This window comes from Quercus suber, unplaced genomic scaffold, assembly GCF_002906115.3.
Source record: "Quercus suber isolate HL8 unplaced genomic scaffold, Cork oak 2.0 scaffold_87, whole genome shotgun sequence".
Classification (NCBI taxonomy): Eukaryota; Viridiplantae; Streptophyta; class Magnoliopsida; order Fagales; family Fagaceae; genus Quercus; species Quercus suber.
The window spans coordinates 509,771-534,027 of NW_027069552.1; the positions used below are offsets into that span (position 1 = coordinate 509,771).

General features: G+C 34.3%; 3 protein-coding genes across 6 annotated transcripts; 1 reads left to right on the forward strand and 2 right to left on the reverse strand.

The window, feature by feature from the left end:
* Positions 1 to 2,605: 2,605 nt before the first annotated feature.
* Positions 2,606 to 10,176, reverse strand: LOC112008479 (serine/threonine-protein kinase CTR1). The gene is made up of 5 exons (XM_065774181.1): positions 10,152 to 10,176; positions 5,587 to 5,672; positions 4,713 to 4,984; positions 4,476 to 4,617; positions 2,606 to 2,977 (listed from the first exon to the last, which is right to left on the reverse strand). The coding sequence occupies exons 1-5, from the start codon at positions 10,174 to 10,176 to the stop codon at positions 2,831 to 2,833; spliced, it is 672 nt and encodes a 223-aa protein (XP_065630253.1). The 3' UTR covers positions 2,606 to 2,830.
* A 368-nt stretch (positions 10,177 to 10,544) lies between these two features.
* On the forward strand, positions 10,545 to 15,276 carry LOC112008480 (uncharacterized). 4 transcript variants are annotated; one of them, XR_010629236.1, is made up of 5 exons: positions 10,545 to 11,280; positions 11,935 to 12,323; positions 12,501 to 12,594; positions 13,172 to 13,300; positions 14,768 to 14,877. XR_010629236.1 is itself a non-coding variant. In XM_065774147.1 (5 exons), the coding sequence occupies exons 4-5, from the start codon at positions 13,242 to 13,244 to the stop codon at positions 15,173 to 15,175; spliced, it is 501 nt and encodes a 166-aa protein (XP_065630219.1). In that variant the 5' UTR covers positions 10,573 to 11,280; positions 11,935 to 12,323; positions 12,501 to 12,594; positions 13,172 to 13,241; the 3' UTR covers positions 15,176 to 15,276. The 4 variants fall into 4 exon arrangements, 3 of the variants coding, with proteins under 3 accessions (XP_065630219.1, XP_065630220.1, XP_065630221.1); XM_065774147.1 differs by having other exon boundaries at positions 10,573 to 11,280; positions 14,734 to 15,276; XM_065774148.1 differs by lacking the exon at positions 11,935 to 12,323 and having other exon boundaries at positions 10,573 to 11,280; positions 14,734 to 15,276.
* A 624-nt stretch (positions 15,277 to 15,900) lies between these two features.
* LOC112018010 (uncharacterized) lies at positions 15,901 to 24,070 on the reverse strand. The gene is given in 15 exon segments (XM_065774146.1): positions 15,901 to 16,237; positions 16,239 to 16,357; positions 16,903 to 16,990; positions 17,083 to 17,192; positions 17,309 to 17,370; positions 17,446 to 17,937; positions 18,199 to 18,226; positions 18,357 to 18,446; positions 18,527 to 18,610; positions 18,875 to 18,968; positions 19,068 to 19,131; positions 20,882 to 20,942; positions 21,111 to 21,844; positions 21,944 to 22,108; positions 23,454 to 24,070. Coding segments are annotated over 15 exon segments (2,532 nt in total). The 5' UTR covers positions 23,662 to 24,070; the 3' UTR covers positions 15,901 to 16,104.
* Between the last annotated feature and the right edge of the window lie 187 nt (positions 24,071 to 24,257).

A 24,257-nucleotide genomic window follows, 5' to 3' on the forward strand; every position in this document is an offset into this window, starting at 1 on the left:
TTATTCATTACTGTGTGATGTGGACTTTTCTTTCATACTTGTTAGTCCTTTTCTTTTTCTTTCTTCTGGTCGTTGTGAGGGAGTAGGGGTGGGGAGATGGACCTTGTCTACCACTTTTAATGCACTTTACATGATTTGCACTTTTAATAAATCCTGTCCCAAACCATAGGATATCTCATTTCATTTTATTTCCCATCCATTATACCCAATCCCCATCAAGATCACTATTCTTATTTTTAGGAAAAATTACACTTTACCCTTATGGTTTAAGTTTAATTTGAATTAACAACCTATGGTTTAAAATGTTGCACTTTACTCTCATGATGTCTTATTGTATTTGCTTTTAGTTCATTAGTTTAATATATTTAGACTATATAGAGGTCACTATTATGCTTTCTGAGCTTTCTTTTCAAGGCACGCTATTTGCACAACCAAATTTTAACAATTTTTAGATCAAAAAAATGGAAAGATATGACCTCGTGTGGGCAAAGTGCAATCTATAAAACCACGCACAAGTGGTTTTCTCTCTTTGCCCCCACTTTGCCAAACTTTTTAGTTGCTTTTTTTGCCTCACTTAATGCTTTTGGTAATTCATGTACTGACATTTAATGAATATATGATCATTGCAGCATACCTATCAGAACCAAATTGCACAAGGCAGGAGGCAGATACATCCTTTCTACAATATTTGCAGCCCTTAGCAATTCGGCACGGTAGTTTAACTATGTCTGCTAAAGTCTGCCAAAATTATAATTAGTTAGCATTTAAACCGGCAAGTCATTTTAACAGATATCTCCAACATACCAAATGAGAAATATATTCAATACTAATTGTTAGAATGTAGGACTAGCAAAAGTGCATTTACACAAGCAAGAAATAAAAACATCCACAAAAGACAACAATATTTAATATCCCTCTCCTACACCAAAAAAAAAAAAAAAAAAAATCCCAATTAAGTGAATTCACGTTACTTTTTTTAATTTTGTTAGTAGTAGTAGACTTCTACTCCTAGTACAATTCTATATATAAAATTAATGAATCACACTTAGTAAACTTGATGGACTAGACAAAGCCACTTGTAAAATTTTTTTATGTGTCAAGTTTTTTTCTTGGATAGCCAACTTGAGACATACATCCATGACATACAGTCTACTAAAAAGTTTTCAGCAGTTAAAAGAATTGGATAGCTTGCTAAAAAGATGGTAAAAATGAAAAAGAATGTTTCATATCCATTAGTTTACTCATTAGTGACTTTGGCATTGATCTTACCAGTTACAATAGCTACTGTTGAAAAAGCTTTTTCAGTAATGAACATAATTAAAAATCAATTTACGCAATCGAATAGGAGATCAGTGATGAATGATTGCTTAGTCACATATATTGAGAAAGATATATTCAAGACTATTGAGTGTGAATAAATCATGCAGCGGTTTCAAAATATAAAAAATCGCTAAGGGCAATTGAGTAAAATAAGCTAGATGTGAAAAAATAAATTTAAGTTTACATTTTATGTTAGATTCTATATAACAATTACGTAATCATATAGTTGTTTACTTATTTTGTTATTAATACCGATTAATTTTTTTAGATTAATTTTTTACTTCCAATCTTGTCTTTTAATCTTGCCTCCCCTGATCTAAATTCCTGGCTCCGCCACTGGTGCCAATACAAGAAAATAAATATCACCAGGTAAAAGAATAACTTGCAACAAAAATACCTAGTCCTTAATCATTAGTCAATAAGTTGATATGATTACATACAGTACAAAGTAAAACAATATGTTTTTATACCCTTTACTTATCAAAAAAAAAAAACAATAGGTTTACTCCAATATAAAGATAGCTTTATCTAATGGGGGAGGGAGGGAGGCATGAAGTAACCAAAAGAACCAAACTAATTATACTATTTGTTTCACTGTTATCCAAGTGTTATGTAAAAATAACTAAATTTGTCCCTAGGGGTGGGTCCAAAGGGCCCTTGCCTTGGTGAGGTTCCTCGTTATGGAAAAAATAAAATAAATAAATAAATAACAAAATTTACCAATAATGGCACTCTTACTTTCTTTCAATTTTATCCAAGCAACAGAAAATAACACACTAGCTCAACTCAAATACCATCATGTCCCAAAGCCTACTTTATTTTTACGTTTTCCATACTTCTACTTTACATAATTCTTCATGAATATCCATAATTGTGCAGTTAATATGTCATTTAGACTTATAAATCTCCAGTATTTTCTTATTCATTACTGTGTGATGTGGACTTTTCTTTCATACTTGTTAGTCCTTTTCTTTTTCTTTCTTCTGGTGGTTGTGAGGGAGCAGGGGTGGGGAGATGGACCTTGTCTATCACTTTTAATGCACTTTACATGATTTGCACTTTTAATAAATCCTGTCCCAAACCATAGGATATCTCATTTCATTTTATTTCCCATCCATTATACCCAATCCCCATCAAGATCACAATTCTTATTTTTAGGGAAAATTACACTTTACCCTTATGGTTTAAGTTTAATTTGAATTAACAACCTATGGTTAAAAATGTTGCACTTTACTCTCATGATGTCTTATTGTATTTGCTTTTAGTTCATTAGTTTAATATATTTAGACTATATAAAGGTCACTATTATGCTTTCTGAGCTTTCTTTTCAAGGCACGCTATTTGCACAACCAAATTTTAACAATTTTTAGATCAAAAAAAATGGAAAGATATGACCTCGTGTGGGCAAAGTGCAATCTATAAAACCACGCACAAGTGGTTTTCTCTCTTTGCCCCCACTTTGCCAAACTTTTTAGTTGCTTTTTTTGCCTCACTTAATGCTTTCGGTAATTCATGTACTGACATTTAATGAATATATGATCATTGCAACATACCTATCAGAACCAAATTGCACAAGGCAGGAGGCAGATACATCCTTTCTACAATATTTGCAGCCCTTAGCAATTCGGCACGGTAGTTTAACTATGTCTGCTAAAGTCTGCCAAAATTATAATTAGTTAGCATTTAAACCGGCAAGTCATTTTAACAGATATCTCCAACATACCAAATGAGAAATATATTCAATACTAGTTGTTTGAATGTAGGACTAGCAAAAGTGCATTTACACAAGCAAGAAATAAAAACATCCACAAAAGACAACAATATTTAATATGGCTTGGCTAACTTCATGCCCACATCCAAGGGCAATGCCAACCAAAATCCACTATCAATGATACAGATTGCAATCACTCTCAACCAAACCTCACAAACCAAAATCATGGACTTCCACAAACACCACTCACAGGCCTCACAATCACAACCAAAAACATTAACTTAATCTCTCATAAAGTCTCAATCCCATAGCCCCAATCCACCCAATGGTGCTCTCATACTAAAAAAGAAAAAAAAAAACTCTCAAATCACAAACACACCCATATTGGAGGGTCTCAGCCCACTTGTGTTCTTCTAAGAGTCTTCTCATCTCCCCCCATATTGGATGGTCTCCTAGGAAAAAGCCACCAAACCTCTTAATAGTAAGCCTATATACAGGATTCCAACTCCTATACCTTGTTAGGCAATGACCCTTCAATTACTTCTGAGAATAAATAAAATTTCTTCCATGCAAGAAAATCCAAACTAAATTAGAATAGTAATTTGAGCCAAACTCTAACAAATCTCCACCTTGACTCAAATTCCACCAAGTTTAAAAGCCACCAACCTCTTAATATTGAGCCTATATACAGGGCTCAAACTCCTATTCCTTGTTAAACAATGACTCTTCACTTCTTTGACATAGGATTAAACTTCCTTCCATACCGAGAAATCCAAACCAAATTAGAATAGAAATCTGAGTCGAACTCTAATACTTATCATACACGAGTTCAAGAGAAGCATTTATGCCAATATCACCTATACTAACAAAAGGAAAAAATAAATAAATGACTTGGGGCTAGGTGTGAATCATTTCTTATTAAATATAAGGGAAAACACCTATTTTAGTAAATGAAAAGTACTTGGAAGTTCCAAATTGGTCCTTAAGAGTTTAGAAATCTGCATCAAGTCCTCAAATAAACAATAACGTTATAGTTAGGTCCTTCCATCAGTCAAAGGAAAATGTTAATGAAGCAATTATGACTGACATGTCAAAAAAAAAATTTCTTAAATTTCAAAATTTTGTTATTAATTAAATACAAAGAAAAATAATAAAAGTTTAGTATAAGATGACATTTCGTCGCTTTTGCCAGGTACGCATGCAAATGTTTATAGCAACCACATAAGATATGACACATCCCCAATTTCTGCTAGTCAGACAGATGAAAAGACTTAATCATGTAATATAAAATTATTATAGGACTTGATTGTCCTTTCTGAACTTTAGCAACAAAATCGGAACTTCATGTACTTTAAAATAGGTGGTTTGCCAAAATAATATTTTTGTGAAACAGCAACAAATTGTTGTAGAGTTCATCACATTACATTAAGGTTGTGAGAATTACTTTAAACAGCAATGCACGATGGACACAGCGGCCGACAGATAAGCTTCCAATTGGAAGGACAACAGAGCCTAGGCAGCGTTTAAGAAATTCGGTGTACTCCTCCCAGTGTGCACCCAGATGTTCTTCAGTAAAAACTGCACCCCTTGTAACAACAAAAAAAGTTTGTTTACAAGGAAAGAAGAATTGCAAGTTTAACAACATTCAAGATATACATTTAACAAGTAGCATGAAGCTCACCCCATTCTATTACACACAAGGGTTGCCAGCTGACCAATCACGTCTTTTGTGGTGATCCAACCCCCAGAAAGACTACGTAATCTATTCTGTAGTTCCTTCAAACCAGGATCCCTAGATTTATCAATCAAAACCACTTTGATTGACAAATCATCACAAGGATCAATAGCCTTCAAAGATTCAAAAGATGGGATCTGGCCACTGTCTTGCAGATCAGTACTTATAGTCCATGCATCAGAAAATAACATAACACCAGAAAATCCTCTGGTTGATTGCTAAAATTTCAGAAACACAGCTAATTAAACCTTGTCTTTATACTTTTTTTGTTGTTGATAATTCAATAGTTGGGGTTGAGGGAATTTGAACTCTGGACGTCTTCACTGGAAACATCAAGAGGTGCTAGTTGAGTTACAAGGTTGTTGGTGTCTTTATGAAAACTACGTTGAAGCTTTTGCAATCACTTATGGTAGCATTGAAACTATGCACGTGAACATATCTTCTTTTATTATTATTTTTTTCAATATTTATTTACCTTTTTTATAATAAATCAATGTGAAGTCTTAAAACTTTTAATATTATCCATCTCACAACCTCTTTCTTAAATATGTACAACTCACGACTTTAGCCAACAATTTTAAAACACATTACCACTCCATGGGTTGCTCCAAAATAATTTGCATGCCTAGAACACACACATGCACATATGCGTGTGTGCTATTTTGGTTCAAATTTGAACAACATTTGGTTATAGAAAAGAAAGGAAACAACCCATGAGCTGTCACTTAGAATGAAAAATATTACGAATACCAACTTTATGTTGGAAAGCATACATGTAAAATTACAAGATACATTTTCAAATATACAAATAAACCCTAACCAATTCCACAAAGTACTTTCCACAAGCTACTTTATAAGCAGTATCCTTAAGAATGAAGGACTTGGTGCTGTCAATGAATTGAAAGGCTAACAATGAATAGTACATACAAAGACAAATTAATTAAGTTCTTAAACAGTTATTTGAAACATATAAACAATATAGATATATAATTGTTCTAACATAAGCAGTCTTAGTGTCACCATGCTGCTGTGACATCATACAATGCTTTAAAGATATCAAAGGGTGGTGATTTCAATATTCTTATAAGATAAGAACATCATTAAAACCAAAGAAAAACTACATTAACTATTTCAACAATTTACTCAATGATCACAAGCAGCATGATGAAAGGGAAGACATGATGGTTTATGAGAAGACCAAGATCTTATTGGAAAGAATTTACATATTTTTTCCCTTTTTGATGAATGGTAAGAATTTTCTTGGAGGACAAAAGAATATATAACTATATATACGGGATGTATACACTACAGCCTCTCAAGATTTTACAACTGAAAATTCAAAAGAAAAATGCAATCCAGGAAAGAAGAATTTACAGATTTAAACAACTAAACCAGCTAATATCCTCCTCAAAAAGAAATAAATAAATGAATTTTAAAAAACAAGCGAGGAATGAATGGTGAGACTAAATTCTTTTGGACCCGCATACCTAGAAGTACATATTTGTTCAACATTGTGCTACATGCCTACATTACCATTTCCATTTCCATAACACTAAAGTTTGAGGTGGAAATGGAACCTCTATTCCATCAAGACCTTTGTCGGATCATAACCCATGTGTATTGGGTATCCTTTTTTAATTTCATGGTTTTCTTAGATGTTTTGATATTATATTAAATTGAAAATATAATTAAAAATAATGCAATGATTTCCCATGTAAACATAAATGTATATTATCCTATATTTTGGATTATGCAACCTTACCTCCTGTTGATAAGGTTTGCAATTTGAGGAGCAGTTTACATATACTTTTGGATTAGGTGTTTTTTTTTTTTTTTTAATTAAATATAAAATTTTAAAGTCTCATTTTTCCTAAAGAAAGCGCTTGAGCTTCTTTTTAAAACTAATAGTTGTGAGTTGTGACAGCTATGGTTTACTAGTTCCCCTTTTTGCAGTTCTGGATTTCGCGGGTAAGATGTTATTATGATAATACTTAGATAAAAAAGCCACTCTGATCGTCCCTTTCTACTTTCTATTTCATTAAAAAGAAATCTAATATTTGTAATATTGGGAATTCATTTTTACCAAATCTAATAGTTGTGGTAGGCTGACAGCTACGGTTTACCAGTTCCCAACTTGTAGGCTCAAACTCAGCGGGTAAACTGCTACTATGATAACACCTAAATAGGAAAACTACTCGGATTGTCTCTCCTAATTTTTTTTTTTTTTGTTCATTAAAAAATAAAAAAATCTAATAGTTGTGACATTTTGAAATCCATTTTTGCAGAATCCAAGAGCTTCCTTTAAACTATAAAAAAAATTTCCCTCTTTTTGTGAGCCTCAGGTGGTAGGCAAGGCAAGACCTCATCATCTTACGGTAGAAGCACGCTAGAACAGTAGTAACCACATAAAATGGGCTCATAATGCTAGTAGAAGATAAAAGAGATAACTTAGATAAGCTTCTCCTTTTTCATAAACGAGAGGACCCAAAGGCCCCTTTTGCAATAGAGTCTTCATCAAAAAAGTTGTTCTCTCTTTTAATTATTACCCATATTCAATGAAAGTGGACTAGATGTGAGCACCAGTACCAAACAAATGATTCAGATTTTGTTCCACAAACCTTCGACTCTTGTTCACTACCAAACATCTTTTAAAGCCAAGAAAAAGACCAGTGAGAGAGAGAGAGAGATCATAAATCAAAATGTCCTACCCAATATTAGGCCAATTAGCATTTTGAGCTGTCCAATTGTGAAAGTTTTGGGCTTATTGAAGCACCTTTTCCTTTTTTTTTTTTAAGTGTCAATTCTTTAAGCTAGTTATAGTTGTTGATTTAAGTAGGGTTGATTGTTTAATTAGTAAATTTTAATAAAGTTATACAAAGGATTTTGAATAAAATACCAACTTCCTTTTTTGAGCTGATGGACCTAACTTTAAGCTTGGTGGCCAAAAAGGCAAAAAAAAAAAAAAAATATCCTAGGTTGGTTTAGATTACATGTATGTATGTGTGATTAGTTGGGGTACTTAAAAGAGTCCTAATCACCTTGTCAACAAAAAAACACAAGTAGAGCCGTTTATGATATAAAGTTTGAGGCAAAAAAAGTCCATATTATTATTCTTGTTCATTTTTCCCCTTCTTCTCTAAATTTTGCACTAGACACCCTTTGTTGAAATAATAGCAACAACAACAACTAGTCGTTAACCCATGCATTTAATATAATATGATTTTTATCATTCTTTTTTTTTTTCTTTCAAAATTTGAAATTAGAAAATTATGATGGTTGTTACTAATAGACATTTATTATGATTAAGTTGTATATGGAACTATATATTCTAGAATTATACATTTATTATGATTGTGTCATTTTTTTGTTTTGAAAAACTATTATGATTATATCTGTATATGGAATTATATAGTCTATTATTTCAAAAAATATAAAATTTACCAAGATTGTAATAGAGGATTTAAATATACAATTTAATTTATATTCAATTAAAAAATATATAATATAATAATGATATGTAAAATTGTAAGATCTCAAAAACTTATATAGCAGTGGCATAGTACAATGAGTTCAACCAAAATTCAAATAATTTCATTTTGTATGTCCCTAAATTTTTGTTTTTTTTGCTTGATGGTCCTAGCATGATTACTAGGTAGGTCTTGTCCCCTTCATAGGATAGTAAGTCTCCATTGAAGAAAGGTATGTGGGTCTACAAAATGTATCACTTGGGTTGGTTTAATTCATGAAAAGACTCCTTTATGTTATGATGATAGCTGTATTTTCTTTGTTGCCAACATTCATGACGAAGAAGCATGTGCTTTATCAAAGTTGAAAAATATAATAAGGGATCCCGTGCATAAATTGAAGAAGAAGAAGAAGAAAAAACTTGGCTCCATTGAATGCATCTCAAATTGAAAGAAAAGTTTCTTTCTTCTGTGGAGTCCAAAGTCCAAAGTTTAGACTCCAAGCCCATGAAAAGATTTGAGTATCCGTTATTTTTTTTTTTTTTTTTTGCAATCTTTCACAATTTGTTAAGGTATTTTTTTTTTTCTTTCCCTTTTTGTTTGATCTCTATCTCATTAATGTTGAAATTACCTCATTAGTGATGACAAATTACTTCCATCTCACCTTGAAACCAACTTGTCTCACTCATGTCGTACACAAGTTTTCAAACATCAAGAATTAGTAGGGATACTAATGATCTGACCCTACCTTACTTATTATCATCTTTAGAATTTTTTCTTTATTTAAGTAATAAGTTTTGGTTGGAGTAACTATCATTTGTATATGAATCTATAATTGACATTAGTTTTATCATTTATTAATCACAACAAGCTATATAACAAGTATATATAAAAAAAATTGTGAAGCCATAAGGGTACGGGTGCACTTAAGGGTGTTCGCGGTGCGGTTTTGGACCATTTTTAGCACTGCATTTTGTGGTGTGGTTTAACTAAAACCATAACTACACCGCACCTTATTTTTACAGTCACATGTGCAGTGCGGTGTGGTGCGATGCGGTTTAAAGTTTAGCCAAAACCATAACCGCACTGCACCTCATTTTTGCAGTCACATATGCGGTGCGGTGTATAAGATACGGTTTGAATGATTTGAAATTGATATATTTTTCTAATTTTGGGCTTTTTCTATGCAGCCCAAAACTAATTTTTACCTTTGTTTTGGTCCAAGTTTTAAACTATTGAGCTAGTTTTTCTTTATTTTGAGCTGGTTTTCCTAATCAATACTTACTAGGATTATCAAACTATTTTTTTTTTTTTAAATTAGGGTTATTAAACTATTAATACTATATAAAGAGGGTGTGGTGCGGTGCAATATTACTTGTGGTGCGGTGTGGTTATGCCATTTTACGGGCAGTTTTGATGCAATTTTTGTGGTTTGTGCGGTTTATGCGGTTTGATGAACACCCCTAGGTGCACTGATGAAGCAGCATCATGTTCACGACTCATGAGGAGGGTTGAAATAAAGGTCTTCAATGCATAAGAGTTAGGAAGGATAAAGTTGTGGTTATCTATGATGGCAGATATCATGTGCTGATGATAAAGTCTAGCTACCTTTGGGGAAAATTTCCTTATTAATCTCAAAAGATTTTTCTATTTTTGCCGGAAGCTCATTGGAATTAATTAGGGATAGCAAACATTCTTCTTCTCATTTGAGTAGCCACGTCCTGCTCTTCCCTAGGATGGGGTTTTGCAATGCTCACCTTATCCCACCTTTTGTGTGTTTATATATATATATATATACATACATACATTTTTTTTTATACGCATTCTATTACTATCTCTCAATACACCAACTTTTTATTCTCTTAGCACTCATTAATGTTGTAATCACCTCATTAGGGATAACAAATTACTTCCAACTCACCTTGAAACCGACTTGTCCTACTCATGTCTTACATGAGTTTTCCACATGCCAAGGAGGGTTGAGGCACTCATGATCTAACCTTACCCTATTTGTTATCATCCTTAAAATTTTCCTTTTCTTTTATTTTCTTGAGTGTGTTTAAGGATTTTGTTTAGCATGATATGTGCCAAAGCCATATTGTCATGACCACTACCCACCCATGACCTAACCAAACCATCAGACAGAAATAGCAAATTAACAACTAATAAGGACATCAAATCCATAACTGAAGTCAAATTGACTTTGAGTGAATCGAGCACCAAGGATGAAAAAACTAGATATAACACAGAGAGAGAGAGAGAGAGAGAGCAAAAAACAACTTGCCAAACCTAGATAATGATAGTTTTCATGACTGCACATTGTAGGTTGCACTCTCACAGTGATCTTAGTAGCAATTGTTAGAGAGAAAAAATGAGTGAAAAACCGAAAAATTATTATTATTTCTGTGCATAGAGATTAACATTTTACCCAAAAAACATCCAACCAAACGACCAAGTAATTTGTGTACTACAAGCCGTTTAGGATTGACAACCTTAATACAAAGTCGTTTAGGAAGCAACCTGTACTACAACCACGATTCAAAGTCTGCAAGATAATACCCATTTTGGCTTTGAAAATTCAGGTTCCAAATTCCAACACCCCGCCCAATTTCCAGCCACATAGCTTCTCTCTCTCTATCTCTCTCTGAAACATGCAATCACCAACTCTTCACCTCTGCAAAACACTAACCAGCACAAACCATCACCACCAGGTGGGGTTCCATCACACCCTTTCAACCCCACAAACCCTTTTCACCTCCAATCTCCCAAATCCAAGAAGCCCCAGAAGCCTCATAATTACTCAGACTCACAAACCCCATCACCATAACTACAACAATAACAATACCAAGTCTAAAGCTGTGAAGGGCAAGAAGGACAATGTGTGGAGCGTGGACAACGAGCTTGCTCAGAAAGACAAAGAGAGAACCACTAAAAGGAGGCCAAAGGGGAAGAGAATGGTCAGGAGGAAGAGAACTAAGGCTGGTGCTGGTGGTAGAGTCTTGGTCTCTAGTGCTATGCTAGTGGAGGCTGAGACTGTTCTTCAAACTCAGGTAACTATCTTTTTTTTTGCTTGGATTTTGGAATTTATGGGTGTGGAATGTTTTTGTTTTGTTGTTAAGGAAAATGGGAAAGTAAGAGAATTGGGGTTTGGGAATTGGGCAGGTACTGTCAAGTTTTTGTTTTGAACAATGGGTTATGGAAAGTTTTGGTTTTGGATGGTAAGATAATGTGGAAATGGAATGAGGGGAATTAAATTTTGGGGATAGAGTTTTTCATTTTTAGTTTTTGAATATTAAGTGCATATGAATATGCTTGTCAGTGTGCTTGTGTTGTATTTGAAATTGGATAAAATAAAGCGAAATTCTAAAAATTTGATGTACTTCCTCTGTTTAGTTATTGAGGAAAATATAGTATAGAAGTTAGAAATTCCTGAATTTTGAATATTGAATTGAGAAAGTTGAGGAAAAGAATGTATAGAAGTTAGGAAATCCCAAATTTTGAAAATGGAGGAAAAGAGGAAAGATATTATGAATTGAGTTTGTGATTTATATAGTTTGGATTTTAATAAAATTAAACTGGGATCAAGGATAAGAATATAGTCCTTGATACATAGTAAATTATCTAAAAAACGTTCCCAAAGTGTCTGAAATTAGTGGATTATTGGCAATTACTAGAAGTTATAGTGCTTCTTGATTCAAATTCAGCTTGAAGTGTGGGAGCAGTATTCTCACCAATAACTGCCGAAATGGAGCCAATTGACATTGGAAACAAGAGTGAAAACTTATATGATTGCTATACTCTTTCTCACATTGAGGCAGAGCCATCCTCTTCTGGAGGAACAACATCTCAAATCCATAGGAAGATAAATTGGGTGACTTTGAATCCTTACGGCAAAAAACCAAGGCATATTGGTGGTGGTGATAGAATCAAAGAAGAGCATGAAGCTGGGCGTGCATCTTCACCCACTAAAGAAATAACTCATGAGATTGTACCAAGTCATGTTTTGCCAAAATTTGGGTCTTTTGACTTTAAAACAAGTGATGTGATGGATGAAGATGTCATGGGCAGTGAACCTGGTCTTGTTTTCTTCAAGGTATGATCCACCCCTTTCCTCCTAGATGACTAAATGAGTATTCCAGGAGAAAGTGATGATAGTGATTATTTAGCTTCCAGACTTTCTGAAAATTACTGCAGCATGAATATCTAATTATCTTTTTATAGTTATAAGACAATGCCAAAATTGTGAATGATATAATTGGTTGGTTTGCAGGATGGATCATATTCTAGGGGGTCCTATTGATATACCAATTGGTGAAGTTGACGATTCCAATTATTACTTTTCTCCAACTTTTAAATTTGAACAAGTAAGTTTAGTATGACACTCACTGATCATTTCAAACATATTTGTAATATAAGTGATGTAACAGGTTGTTTGCTGATTATTCTTATAATCAGCTACAGATCGATCTTTAGATCTAGGGTGTTGCAGATTCATATCTTATATGTCATTTCATTTAACCAAGTACAGACAGATTCATATCTTATATGTCATTTCATTTAGCCAAGTACAGACAGACATACACATATAGTGATACGTGCATATAGACTTGATCATTTGTGTTATTGTGTTACGAATCATGGATTTCTAACTCTCTTGAATCACATTTATAGTAAATATTAATATATACTGTTTCCTTTTTCTTTTTCTTTTTCTTTTTCTTTTTCTTTTTCTTTTTCTTTTTTGCATCAATTATTATGAAGCTACTTTGAAGAAAACATTTGTATTATGTCATGAACTGATTATTTATTTCTTTAACTATTCTATTGCATATTGATCCATTTGGAAACTGGAGGAATCTGAAAATAGTTAGTAGTTTTTTATTTGTTTAAAAAAAATATTTTACTCAGCTCTTGCTTTTTCCTTGTTCATTGTTTGGTTAGAGGTTGCCACAAAAGACTCAGGATCATCCATACAATAGAATTTAATAATGGTGGTTCAGATATACAGATAATGAGAATTGCTGTTTATGAAGAAGAGTGGGTCAGTCCTGCTAGTCTTCCTGACCAAAGGTATTCTTATGCTTCATTTTGAAGTTTGCAATGCATGTTGTTCTAATATATCTTCTGTCATTCAAGTATTGGAAATTAACAATGTTTACAGCTCTCTCTTCTAATGCTAGTCTGATAATTTTTTTTACCTGTTTCATATTGCTCAATTTATAACACCAAATGTGTAAAAGAAACATCACATGTGCAGGTTTGATAACTCTAATGGAAGATGAACACAAGCCATAAAAACTCATGGTTCCACTTTAAGTATTTTATTTATGCAAACTTTTTGGTGATATATATAGGTTTAACTATATTGTATTAACAGATTCCAATCTTCATTATGTACTACTTTACTTGTAGAGCTGGAAGCTTAAACCCTATGAAATCCCTTGATACCTGCTCCATCAACTTAATAGAAATTCTCGCAACTAATAGGCTTCTCAGTACCTTCCTAGTAAAATACTCAATCAAATTGAAGTTTGGCTGAGTATTTGTAGATTTCTCTATTTGAAAACTTTTTTTAATTTCTTATTTTATTAATATTTCATTAAAAGACTTTACATAGTAGGGAATAGTAGGGACTAGGGAGAGAATGTAGCCTGGAAGGTAAATCAACTGGAGCTTGTTCTTTGTAGAAGGTGGTCAAGATATTCAGCTAACTTTGTTTTTAAGGAACTTGACGTTGCATTACTTGTAAAGCATTTTGGTCATTTGGCAATCAATCCGGGACCATATTGTGAAATGTGGATAGTACAGCTGGAATGCTTCTTCATACTAGCAATGGATTTGAAAGAATCTGTTATTTTGTTAGAATTTATGGTGGCAGAGCTTAGAGCTTATGGTTCACTGGAGTATTTTGGTGTTTATCTAAAAAAATTTCAGGGTTCATTCTCCTGACTTTCACTGAGCACAGACCTCAAAATTTTCATTTCTTGAAACCATTTAATTTGTTTCTTCGCACTTTTATTGTAGATGTTTGCATTGTTTTGTTACGAAATGTCTCCACATACTGCCAACAGTCTTAATTGGGAATTATTCTGAATGGAATAATTCTCAAGAATGACTTGGAAAAGTCTTTGCTCATACTTCAATCTAGCTATACATGCACATGCTTCATTCATATGATGCTAGTATTATGTTAATGGAAATGGTAATGCTCCCATCATCATGATATGTTCCGCATTCAGGGACCCTTCATCATTGCCATATGTTTGTCATGAAGCAAAAGCCCAGGTTAAGCTATTCATTTTGTACAGGTGGCTGGTTTCTAAATTTTGATAGGTTTCAGGGTGTAGAGGTTTGACTTGCAATTATCACACTTGTGCATTGTGATTACATTTTTAACTTCAATTAAATAATAATATAGTTTCTACATTGTTATAAGGTAGCTTTTCATGCGGTAGCTTTTTGAATATACATCTTTCTTACTTATCCCAAAAAAAAAAAAACAGTGAACCAGACTTTGATTTGAAGCCATTTTCTCAGCGGAAGCGAACCCAGCCATCGGAGCTGACTGGTTCCTGGAAGGTGTTTGAGGTTAGTGCTACTCCAGTATTTGGTGAGGAGATGGTGGCGGAAGAAAGCAATGGCACCCCACATGTTTACCTTTGCACAGAAACTTTAAAGAAGAGGAGCTTGCCTGAAAATCCAGTCTACTTTGGGGAGGAAGAGATGCTGGACATGCAGGATGCGGCTGTCCTTTGGCTTCCGGGTGGCATCACGGGCTATGTTGATGTAAGCAAGGAAGGCAACCTTTGTATTGGAGTTGGATGGTACTCAGCTGAAGGAATAAATCTTGTTATGGAGAGAGATTATGGAGTAGATGGGAAGCTGAAGGAGTTTCGATCAAAAACAGAGGTAAAGAGAAGGTGGTCTGACCCGCTCCCTATGTAAAGTTTCTCTTGAAAACAATTTTGGTTTGTATTTAATAGTAATTGCTTGTATATTTGTTCATGTCAAGGAAGCTGTGACAATGTGAATGTTAAGTTGTTCCATACTAATGCTTGGAAGTTTAGCTGGCCAAAAATCTTTTTGAGAACAAGAATAGTAAAGCATTGAGTCCCTTATTTGCCTCCAAAAGATCTCAGGAGAGATTTTTAGGACGAGCTGTTGCAGTTTCTTGGATATTTAAATGATCATAGCTCTAGCTTCGATCTTGTTAATTTAAAAAGCCACATACAAGAACTCAAACCAAGTTTGATTGGCTCTGGTTGACATTATGGTTCAATATATTCTGGATACCTGTTTTAACTCAAGAAGATCGTCTAGATCCGATGCCATGGAAGCTCAACATTAGACATGTATGTTGGCTATATTTTAGGCAGAGTAGCAGACTAGTAACAAGGCCCATGAGAATCTTCCTTCTGGCAAGCTATGTGAAAGAAATGGAAAGAAAAATGGTCATATATGAAGCAAGCAACCAGACTGCGTTGGATTTTGTAGACCGAACAAATAAATAGACTGGAATTACAGCAAGGGGTCATATTATAATCCATTGCAGATTTTTTGTCTAACCTCTTAAAAGGAGACATTATTTAACCTCAACTTGCAATTTATGATTTTATCAAAGTAAAGGCCCATCAAAATGTATCTGGCTTCATGCTAGACAGTGTTAAAAGTAAATGGTAAGAAGCTCTGGTGTGGATTAAACATATCTACAGCATTTTACATTACATCCATCTCTACGTATAGGCAAAAAAGAGGTGAGTCAAAAAACTTATAATATCATAACAATGGTTATGGCAGCCAGCATAGTTTGAGACTGGCTGAGCATTTCAGTTAAGATACTGAGCCTTCAAAAATGCTGATCAACCTTACTCCTTTCACTGGTCCAATGAGACTTGACTTTGTCTATGAAGAAGGTGATCACTCTGTACATTTGCAGAGTCCAAACTGAACCCTTTCCTGAGCATCCTCTGCTTCCTCAAACACTCATGGCATGAGACAAAGAACTCATTTCTCCACAAGATCAAAGAGGGATCTGGGAATGAGCTTAAAAAACTCTGGCCTCTTCGTATGAGTTTTGCACCAACTTTGCAGTTCCATGGATAGTAAGAACTTTATGTCAAATAACTCCTGGAATATTCAGATAATCCTCAATAAAATGTAGTTTATATTTGGCAACAGCTGTTCTAACATTTAATAACACATCTCTAAACCAAGACATTATATATCAGAACTACCATGCTGATGAAGTTAAGCCATTTTTGTTGGCAAAATTTTAGAACCCCACCACCCCCCCCAAAAAAAAAAACATTCAGGAAAGGCCATTCAGCAACAGGAAACTAAATGCAGTTAAACTTTCAGTCTTTCACTGAATTTTGATAATTTCATCAAGAACTGCCCTATTATTATTCCATAACCTATTAAAATATTATTGTCTATATGATATGTTTGGAAAAGATTTTTATTTTTATTTTTTTATGAGTAATGATATCTTTGGAAAAGAAGAAAGTAATAAATATCTTGACAAGAGGTATTAGGGTAAGCATCTTGTTAAAAATATTTTCAGTGTATGACTAGAGTCATCAGCTTTCTATTTTTTTTTTTTTTATAAGTAGAGTCATCAGCTTTCTATTGAACAGAAGGCGTGCTAAAAGGGAACTTTAACTAATAATTACCACTGGAAATGAGGAATCATGGTCATGCAGTTTGGCAACTTCCCATAAATCTTCACTGCCCTTTAACTTTACAATGTCTTTTATATTCCTGTCATGATTGTGATCATTCTCAGCTAAGAAAATATGGTGACAGAGAACAGAACACATAACTATGTTCATATCAAGCGTAAGGATTTTTACTGTTTTGGGTCTCCGGTAAAGGGAGTTCTTCCAATCATCAGGTAAAGTAGGGTAACTCCAGCAGACCAGACATCAACCTTGGGACCTTGATGCAGAGATCTTAACAGGACCTGCATAATAGAGCCCAATAAAATAACAATTGAATGCATTCTAGGGTTAAAGATAAATATGCATCTTTAAGTGCCTAAACAATAATGCAAGGAATAAGATGGCATCATGACCTCACCTCTGGAGCACGAAATCCCTTGGTTCCAACACAAGGGCCTTCTCTTTTTTGTTTTGGAACCCCTAGAAATAACTAAAACAATTAGTAGACAGAAATTACTGAGGTAACTGCTCAATGTGCTGTATCTGGCTACACACCTGTGCTTTTCAGTAACCCAGCACCAGCAGATTGCAGAGGCATTGGGCTCAGATAAGCAATTTTGCTGTCAATCTTGTCTGGAGGAGCAGCGGCTCTTTCCCTTTGAGAACCAGGACTTTGCACTGCATCTCGCATCAGGCTGATCAGCTCTTTCCTTCCCAGGAAAGGAAGAGGTTCCCTCAGCCTCTCTGTGGAAGGAGTCCTGGTGCTTGTTGCATCCTTTGTGGAGGTTATACCTGAGCCATCTGCACCTTGGCTTTTAAACAAATTTCCAACAGGAAGATCACGATAGTTCTTTAAGGGACCACCAATAGCCCGTTTCATCATGTTCTTATTAGGTTCATGTGTGGGCTTGGAATTAACTGACACCCCTTGTTTGGAAGCTATAAAATTTCCTCTCACAAGTTTATCATCTTTAATTGATGGAGCAGATTCTGAATGAGGGAGAGGAACATGATCAATAGAAACATTATGACTTGATTTTGATTTACCTGCACAGATGCATGAATTGGCCAATTAAGGAGAGAAATTTCAAAGAAACCAAATATTTATGATAACTGAGTATAACTAACAGCACAGTTAACCAAGGAGTAAATCAGCAATAAAATCTAGTCATTGAAGAAGATATAAGCTATGACTCATACAGTGGAACTCAAGAACATAACTAAGTAGCCAACAAGAGAAAAATTACTCATACAGTGGACAAAGATTCACGCAAGACAACTTATAAGAATTAAAATAGGAGAGCTTACTTCCAACAGTGTACTTGCTCTGTAAATCCTGTAAAAAAGAAAAATGAAGACAGAGACACCATCAGATTATTTTGATGTTTTTAACTTTTAATTCAGTGAAATGACTGCTAAAAAAATTCACATTAGTATGGCAGCACTAGCAGGATAAGCAACTCAACCATGGCAAGATTGAAATCAATGAGATAGCCTTTATTTAGCTTCCGAGAGAAGAGGAAGTTCCCAGGCTTAACATCTCTGTGAATCACTCCCTGCAATTACAAGATAAAGACCATTACAGCTAGGCATTTTTTGAGACTTCTCTAAATGTACAACTTTAGGAGTATCTTACCTGCTTATGCAAACATGCAAGGGCCCTAAATAGACAATAACCATACCACTGGAGCTGATATACATCTATGTCTTTCTTCAAAGCCTAGAAGAAAAACAATGTAGTTGACATGGCTGCTAAGCAAGGGTTCAAATCACTCATAAGCCAACAAGGTTATAGCTGTTAGGAAAAAAAAACCGTCTTTTTTAAGCATGTGCACAACTGAAAAAGAGTAGGTTGGAGTTCCTATTTTGTCAATAATGACTGAGCTAGTCAGGTCAAAAGAGGTTTTCAGGATCTGTCAGCACAGAGCATGTCATAATTTTGATCAAAAAAGAAAAATTGAACTGTTAAAAGTGTCTAATTTACCTCAGGTCTGTCATGCTGAACATGCTCCAAAACAAAGCTGTTGCTGTTGCCACTTTGGAAAGACCCTTCAAACTTTATGATGAAGTTTCTACCCCTATATTAAAATAATTCAATAGAAAAATTTTCATTTGTGACAAGTTTTACATTTAAGATATAAAAACACATTTATATCTATAATCACTTGTATACTTACCCAAAACGCTCCAGCATTTTGAGCTCATTATTAACATGGTGTTTATGGGCATTGGCATGGGGACCTGAATAATCACAAACGTAAACCATAGCATCAATTTATTCAAATGCATTATGATATCCGGTACAAGTAAAGCGGTTTTCATTTAGAACAGAAGTTAGGTTCATAGTCTTTTAATCTTTTGCAAAGTTGATTTAGATTAATAATCTGAATAAACTAGCAAGACAGGTAGAGATTGAAATTTTTAAAAATGAAAAATCAAGTTATTATATTATGAAAACTATGTTGAAGCTTCATTTTTGCAATCACTTATGGTAGCATTGAAACTATGCACGTGAACATATCTTCTTTTATTTTATTTTTTTCAATATTTATTTACCTTTTTTATAATAAATCAATGTGAAGTCTTAAAACCTTTAATATAATCCATCTCACAACCTCTTTCTTAAATATGTACAACTCACGACTTTAGCCAACAATTTTAAAACACATACCACTCCATGGGTTGCTCCAAAATAATTTGCATGCCTAGAACACACACATGCACATATGCATGTGTGCTATTTTGGTTCAAATTTGAACAACATTTGGTTATAGAAAAGAAAGGAAACAACCCATGAGCTGTCACTTAGAATGAAAAATATTACGAATACCAACTTTATGTTGGAAAGCATACATTTAAAATTACAAGATACATTTTCAAATATACAAATAAACCCTAACCAATTCCACAAAGTACTTTCCACAAGCTACTTTATAAGCAGTATCCTTAAGAATGAAGGACTTGGTGCTGTCAATGAATTGAAAGGCTAACAATGAATAGTACATACAAAGTCAGACAAATTAATTAAGTTCTTAAACAGTTATTTGAAACATATAAACAATATAGATATATAATTGTTCTAACATAAGCAGTCTTAGTGTCACCATGATGCTGTGACATCATACAATGCTTTAAAGATATCAAAGGGTGGTGATTTCAATATTCTTATAAGATAAGTACATCATTAAAACCAAAGAAAAACTACATTAACTATTTCAACAACTCATTTACTCGATCACAAGCAGCATGATGAAAGGGAAGACATGATGGTTTATGAGAAGACCAAGATCTTATTGGAAAGAATTTACATTTTTTTTCCCTTTTTGATGAATGGTAAGAACTTTCTTGGAGGACAAAAGAATATATAACTATATATACAGGATGTATACACTACAGCTTCTCAAGATTTTACAACTGAAAATTCACAAGAAAAATGCAATCCAGGAAAGAAGAATTTACAGATTTATACAACTAAACCAGCTAATATCCTCCTCAAAAAGAAATAAATAAATGAATTTTAAAAAAACAAGCGAGGAATGAATGGTGAGACTAAATTCTTTTGGACCCGCATACCTAGAAGTACATATTTGTTCAACATTGTGCTACATGCCTACATGTAAGTACAATCTTAGTGGTTGGCAGCCAAATATCAACAAAGCATTTAAAGCAAATTCCCATATACCCCTTCATTCTTCCTCCTTATGTTAGGGTAATACATATCCGTTTTTCATCAAATAGTATTGCTCAGATCTTGAACATTAAAGCATATTAACATATAGCCTATCACTATAAACTAAAACATAAACCATCAGAAACTAGAGTCAACCATACAATGTAACAGAAAGTTTTCTTTTATTGGTAAGTTATACTCGCACCCAATGAGTCTTGAACTAAAAACATCACCCTCCATCCCATCATAGGAGAAAGTGTCTTTTGAGCTAGAGATCCATGATACAATGTATAGGAAAACACATTAATGTCGTTTCAATACCTGAACCTTCTTCTTCCTCAATTATGAAAGATTCAAAGTGTGGGAATGTTTTTTCCTCCAACTGGTTCAAGAAAGCAACCATAATAAACAACCATGTACATCCTTGAACTCAACTAGCTGGAATAAAAATTGACTAAGCAGCCCTTCTCACAAGCACAACACCCAAACTGAAGTAGAGAACTTTGAGCAAGACTGTACAAAATAACTATTATCTTTTGTAGGAACTTACAGTTGAAGTTATAGAGTTAGTAGCATCGACCATGTTTTCTTTATCACGCATGTTCTCGTTACGATTTTGCTTTAAATTCTTCCCCATAAGTATAACTTTCTGACCACTTTTACACTGATCCCGCTGCTTGGGAGTAATAACAACTTTATTATGGTCTAATGACTCCATGACAACTTGTGGTTCTGGAGGTACAGCATTCTTGCACAAGCCCTTCAATCTGCAAGAGGATTTTGCCAGCACTTTCTGAGTGGAACAACGCTCAACAATAGGAAAGGTGGCCTGAGTCTCCACCTTTTTTACCGTCTGGTCTTTGTCTGAGGTGATATTGTCCATCACATTTCTCAACTCCAAGCAGTTCACCGGTGCATCATGAGTAACATTTGTCTTTTCTGATGGGATTAGGTTTTGCAAATCTCCTTTTGCACTAAAATTAGTGCATCCTTCCTTTCCGCTAATTTTCACTTGGGTCTCTGCATCTTCTTTTGGTTGGCTCATTGAAACATCGCAAGGATGAATATCATACTTGCCAGCCACTGCTGGAGAAACATTGCATTGCCTATCTTCTTCTTGGAAAATTGTGGTTGTGTAACCCGGTTGAAATCTAAATCTAATGTCACTGATCAGGGCTTCTTCACATGGTAATGGATCTTGAAAGCTAATTGGGGGAGCTAGGTTTAGATCAGGAATGTATTCGGTAATGCTCTCTACTTGCATTGGCTTCAGAGTATTTGAACCTGTTTCGGTTTTGAACAATCCATTACAGAATTTGAATGTATTCACAGGTCCTGGGATCTCTTTACACATAATAATCTCTATCCCAACATCATTTTTACCTTCTTTGTGTTCAAGATCTGTTGTAGGAAATCTCCGAAAGTTGGAAGAAGAGCCCAGAAGCACAGGGGATACGGCTGTCTCTTTATTTAAAACTCCCAATTCAACTTTTGAGGAAGGCAAGATAGCTTTCAATGAATTCATGTTTCTGATCATAATATTTTCACCTTCAAAACATTTATGCATAAAGGAAAAAATTCAGAAGCTTGCCCAAAATAATGAGCCAGTAAGTCACAACTTACAAGTACGGGACAAATAAGGACTGGTGATTCAAAAATACAATGAAACCCAAACCAAAAGGTCAGAAAAGTGAAGATGGATTAGGCCAGAGCTTCTCCATCAACTCAAAAATGTCAACCACGCTGATAAAAGTTTTAACCAAAAAAAAATATGAAAAGAAATTCAGAAAGCGATTCATAAAAATTAACTTCAATCTAACAATAGATGCTATTATTTCACCTGATCTTGATACTTTTCAAAGTACCAGAGCAACGCTTCTAACACATAAAACAACCCACATGAAAGATGACTAAATTTACCAGTCAACATTCTCATTTGTTGATCTTCAATTTAGAGTCATTATAACAAAATCTCACCAGAAAACTAGCATGGGCAGCATTAGAACTTTTCAGTTCATTTAAACTTTTCAATGCATAGCAAACAAAATTAAAATGATATGCACACAACTAAAAAGACTTAGTCCCAAAACTATGAATCAATTATGGATCCTTACAAACTAATCTGGGTCATTCACATGTATTTTTTCTGCCATTCTATACTCTCTAATCAAATTTCTTTAGAATTTAAAATAAATTGTGTGTTAGTGTGTGTGTGTGTGTGTGTGTGTATAGCGAGAGAGAAAGAGGGAGAGAGAACACATGGATTACAATCTACATCCATAGAGGAAAGCCTCTGACGGCTACAACTTCACTATATGGAGTTATAAATTACAATGGATCCAGTGTGGGATATTTTATAGAAGACTAAACCTAGAGTGATCATATAACACTAAACCATGGTTACTAGAATTAGTATACTTTGCTTGCACACCAAGTACGATTGGGCTTGACATCTTTAACAATTTCATATCATACTATATTTCGTAATGGTGTCCTATCTGCCGTATCATGTTATAATTTTAAAAAAATTGCTCATGTTGCCGTATCATACTCGTACCCGTGTCTATGTCCGTGCATCCTAGATTCCCACCAATCTATTTTAACATTCTTGCTAATTCCAAATTCGGAAACTTAAAATTTGCTTACCTTTTTTTTCTTCTTTTTTTAAATGCACACAAAGAGAGATTCACTTTCACTCATTCTCATACACCAATAACCACACCCAAACAAAAAAAAAATGTTAAAGAATACCTTAATAGAAGTTTCTTGAATCCCATTTTCCAACACACAACAAAGCTTTATCTCTTTCAATCCCTATCAGTTTATCCCAAATCAACAATCACCATTAAAAATAAATAAATAATTAATTAAAAGAAAAGTCAAAATCATATACCATTTCCAGAGATTGAAGATGATCGCATTTTAGCCATTGACGCTACAAGTCCATCTAATTCCGCTCTCTTCCGTTTCCTAAAGTAAGTCTTCACATTACTATCCCACACTCTATCTGACTCCAAAACCCTAATTCCAAACCTCGAAACTTTCCCGCCAAAAACCGCCATGGCAGCAAACTCCCGAAACAACGCCGAGACCGCCGCCATGGAAACCGTAACGAATCCGTTTTCGGATTGATGAATCGGAAAACCGAGGATCGAACATAGGTACCGAACGAAGTCCGGCGGTGCATCGAAGAGCACGCGCTACGAAGAGCGTTCTTCTTCGGGGCGAGCCGAACCGGTGATACGAGAGAGAATTGGTATAAGTTGCCAAGATTTTTCTCTGACCGATGTGGTGAGTCTGTGGTGTGGTTCTGAGATTGAGAGGTGAGAATTTAGCATGGTGAGTTTGAAATTTGATGGGATTTCATACGAAGATCTGTTTGGGTGCTAAGAAAATGTGTGCAAAGAAACGGAAAATTAAGAGACAGAGAGAGAGAAGTGGGCATTGAAAATGGGGCTTTGAGGAATTGGAGTTTCGAACGATGAGTTCCCGCCCCTTATTTAATTTGACGAAACTATACCTATTTGGTGGTTTCAAATTGACGGGAAGGCCCTTTGTAGATGAGAACCAATTTAGCCAATACATGTAATACAAAAGTATTAAGTTTGTAACAGCCATTAAGCTGAAATTGAAATTTTTTTACTGAATGTGTAGAAAAAATATTAAAAAATAAGTTGAATAGTACAAAAGAACCCAT

Bases quoted from the DNA above. Each gene is read 5' to 3' on its own strand.
- LOC112008480 (XM_065774147.1), top strand. From the start codon at position 13,242: ATGAGAATTGCTGTTTATGAAGAAGAGTGGGTCAGTCCTGCTAGTCTT. The intron at 13,301-14,733 runs GTATTCTTATGC...AAAAAAAAACAG, and splicing joins GCTAGTCTTCCTGACCAAAG to TGAACCAGACTTTGATTTGA.
- LOC112008479 (XM_065774181.1), bottom strand. From the start codon at position 10,176: ATGAGTAGGACAAGTCGGTTTCAAG. The intron at 5,673-10,151 runs GTGAGTTGGAAG...ATTCATTGTTAG, and splicing joins TAGGACAAGTCGGTTTCAAG to CCTTTCAATTCATTGACAGC. The intron at 4,618-4,712 runs GTGAGCTTCATG...TGTTGTTACAAG, and splicing joins CTTGTGTGTAATAGAATGGG to GGGTGCAGTTTTTACTGAAG.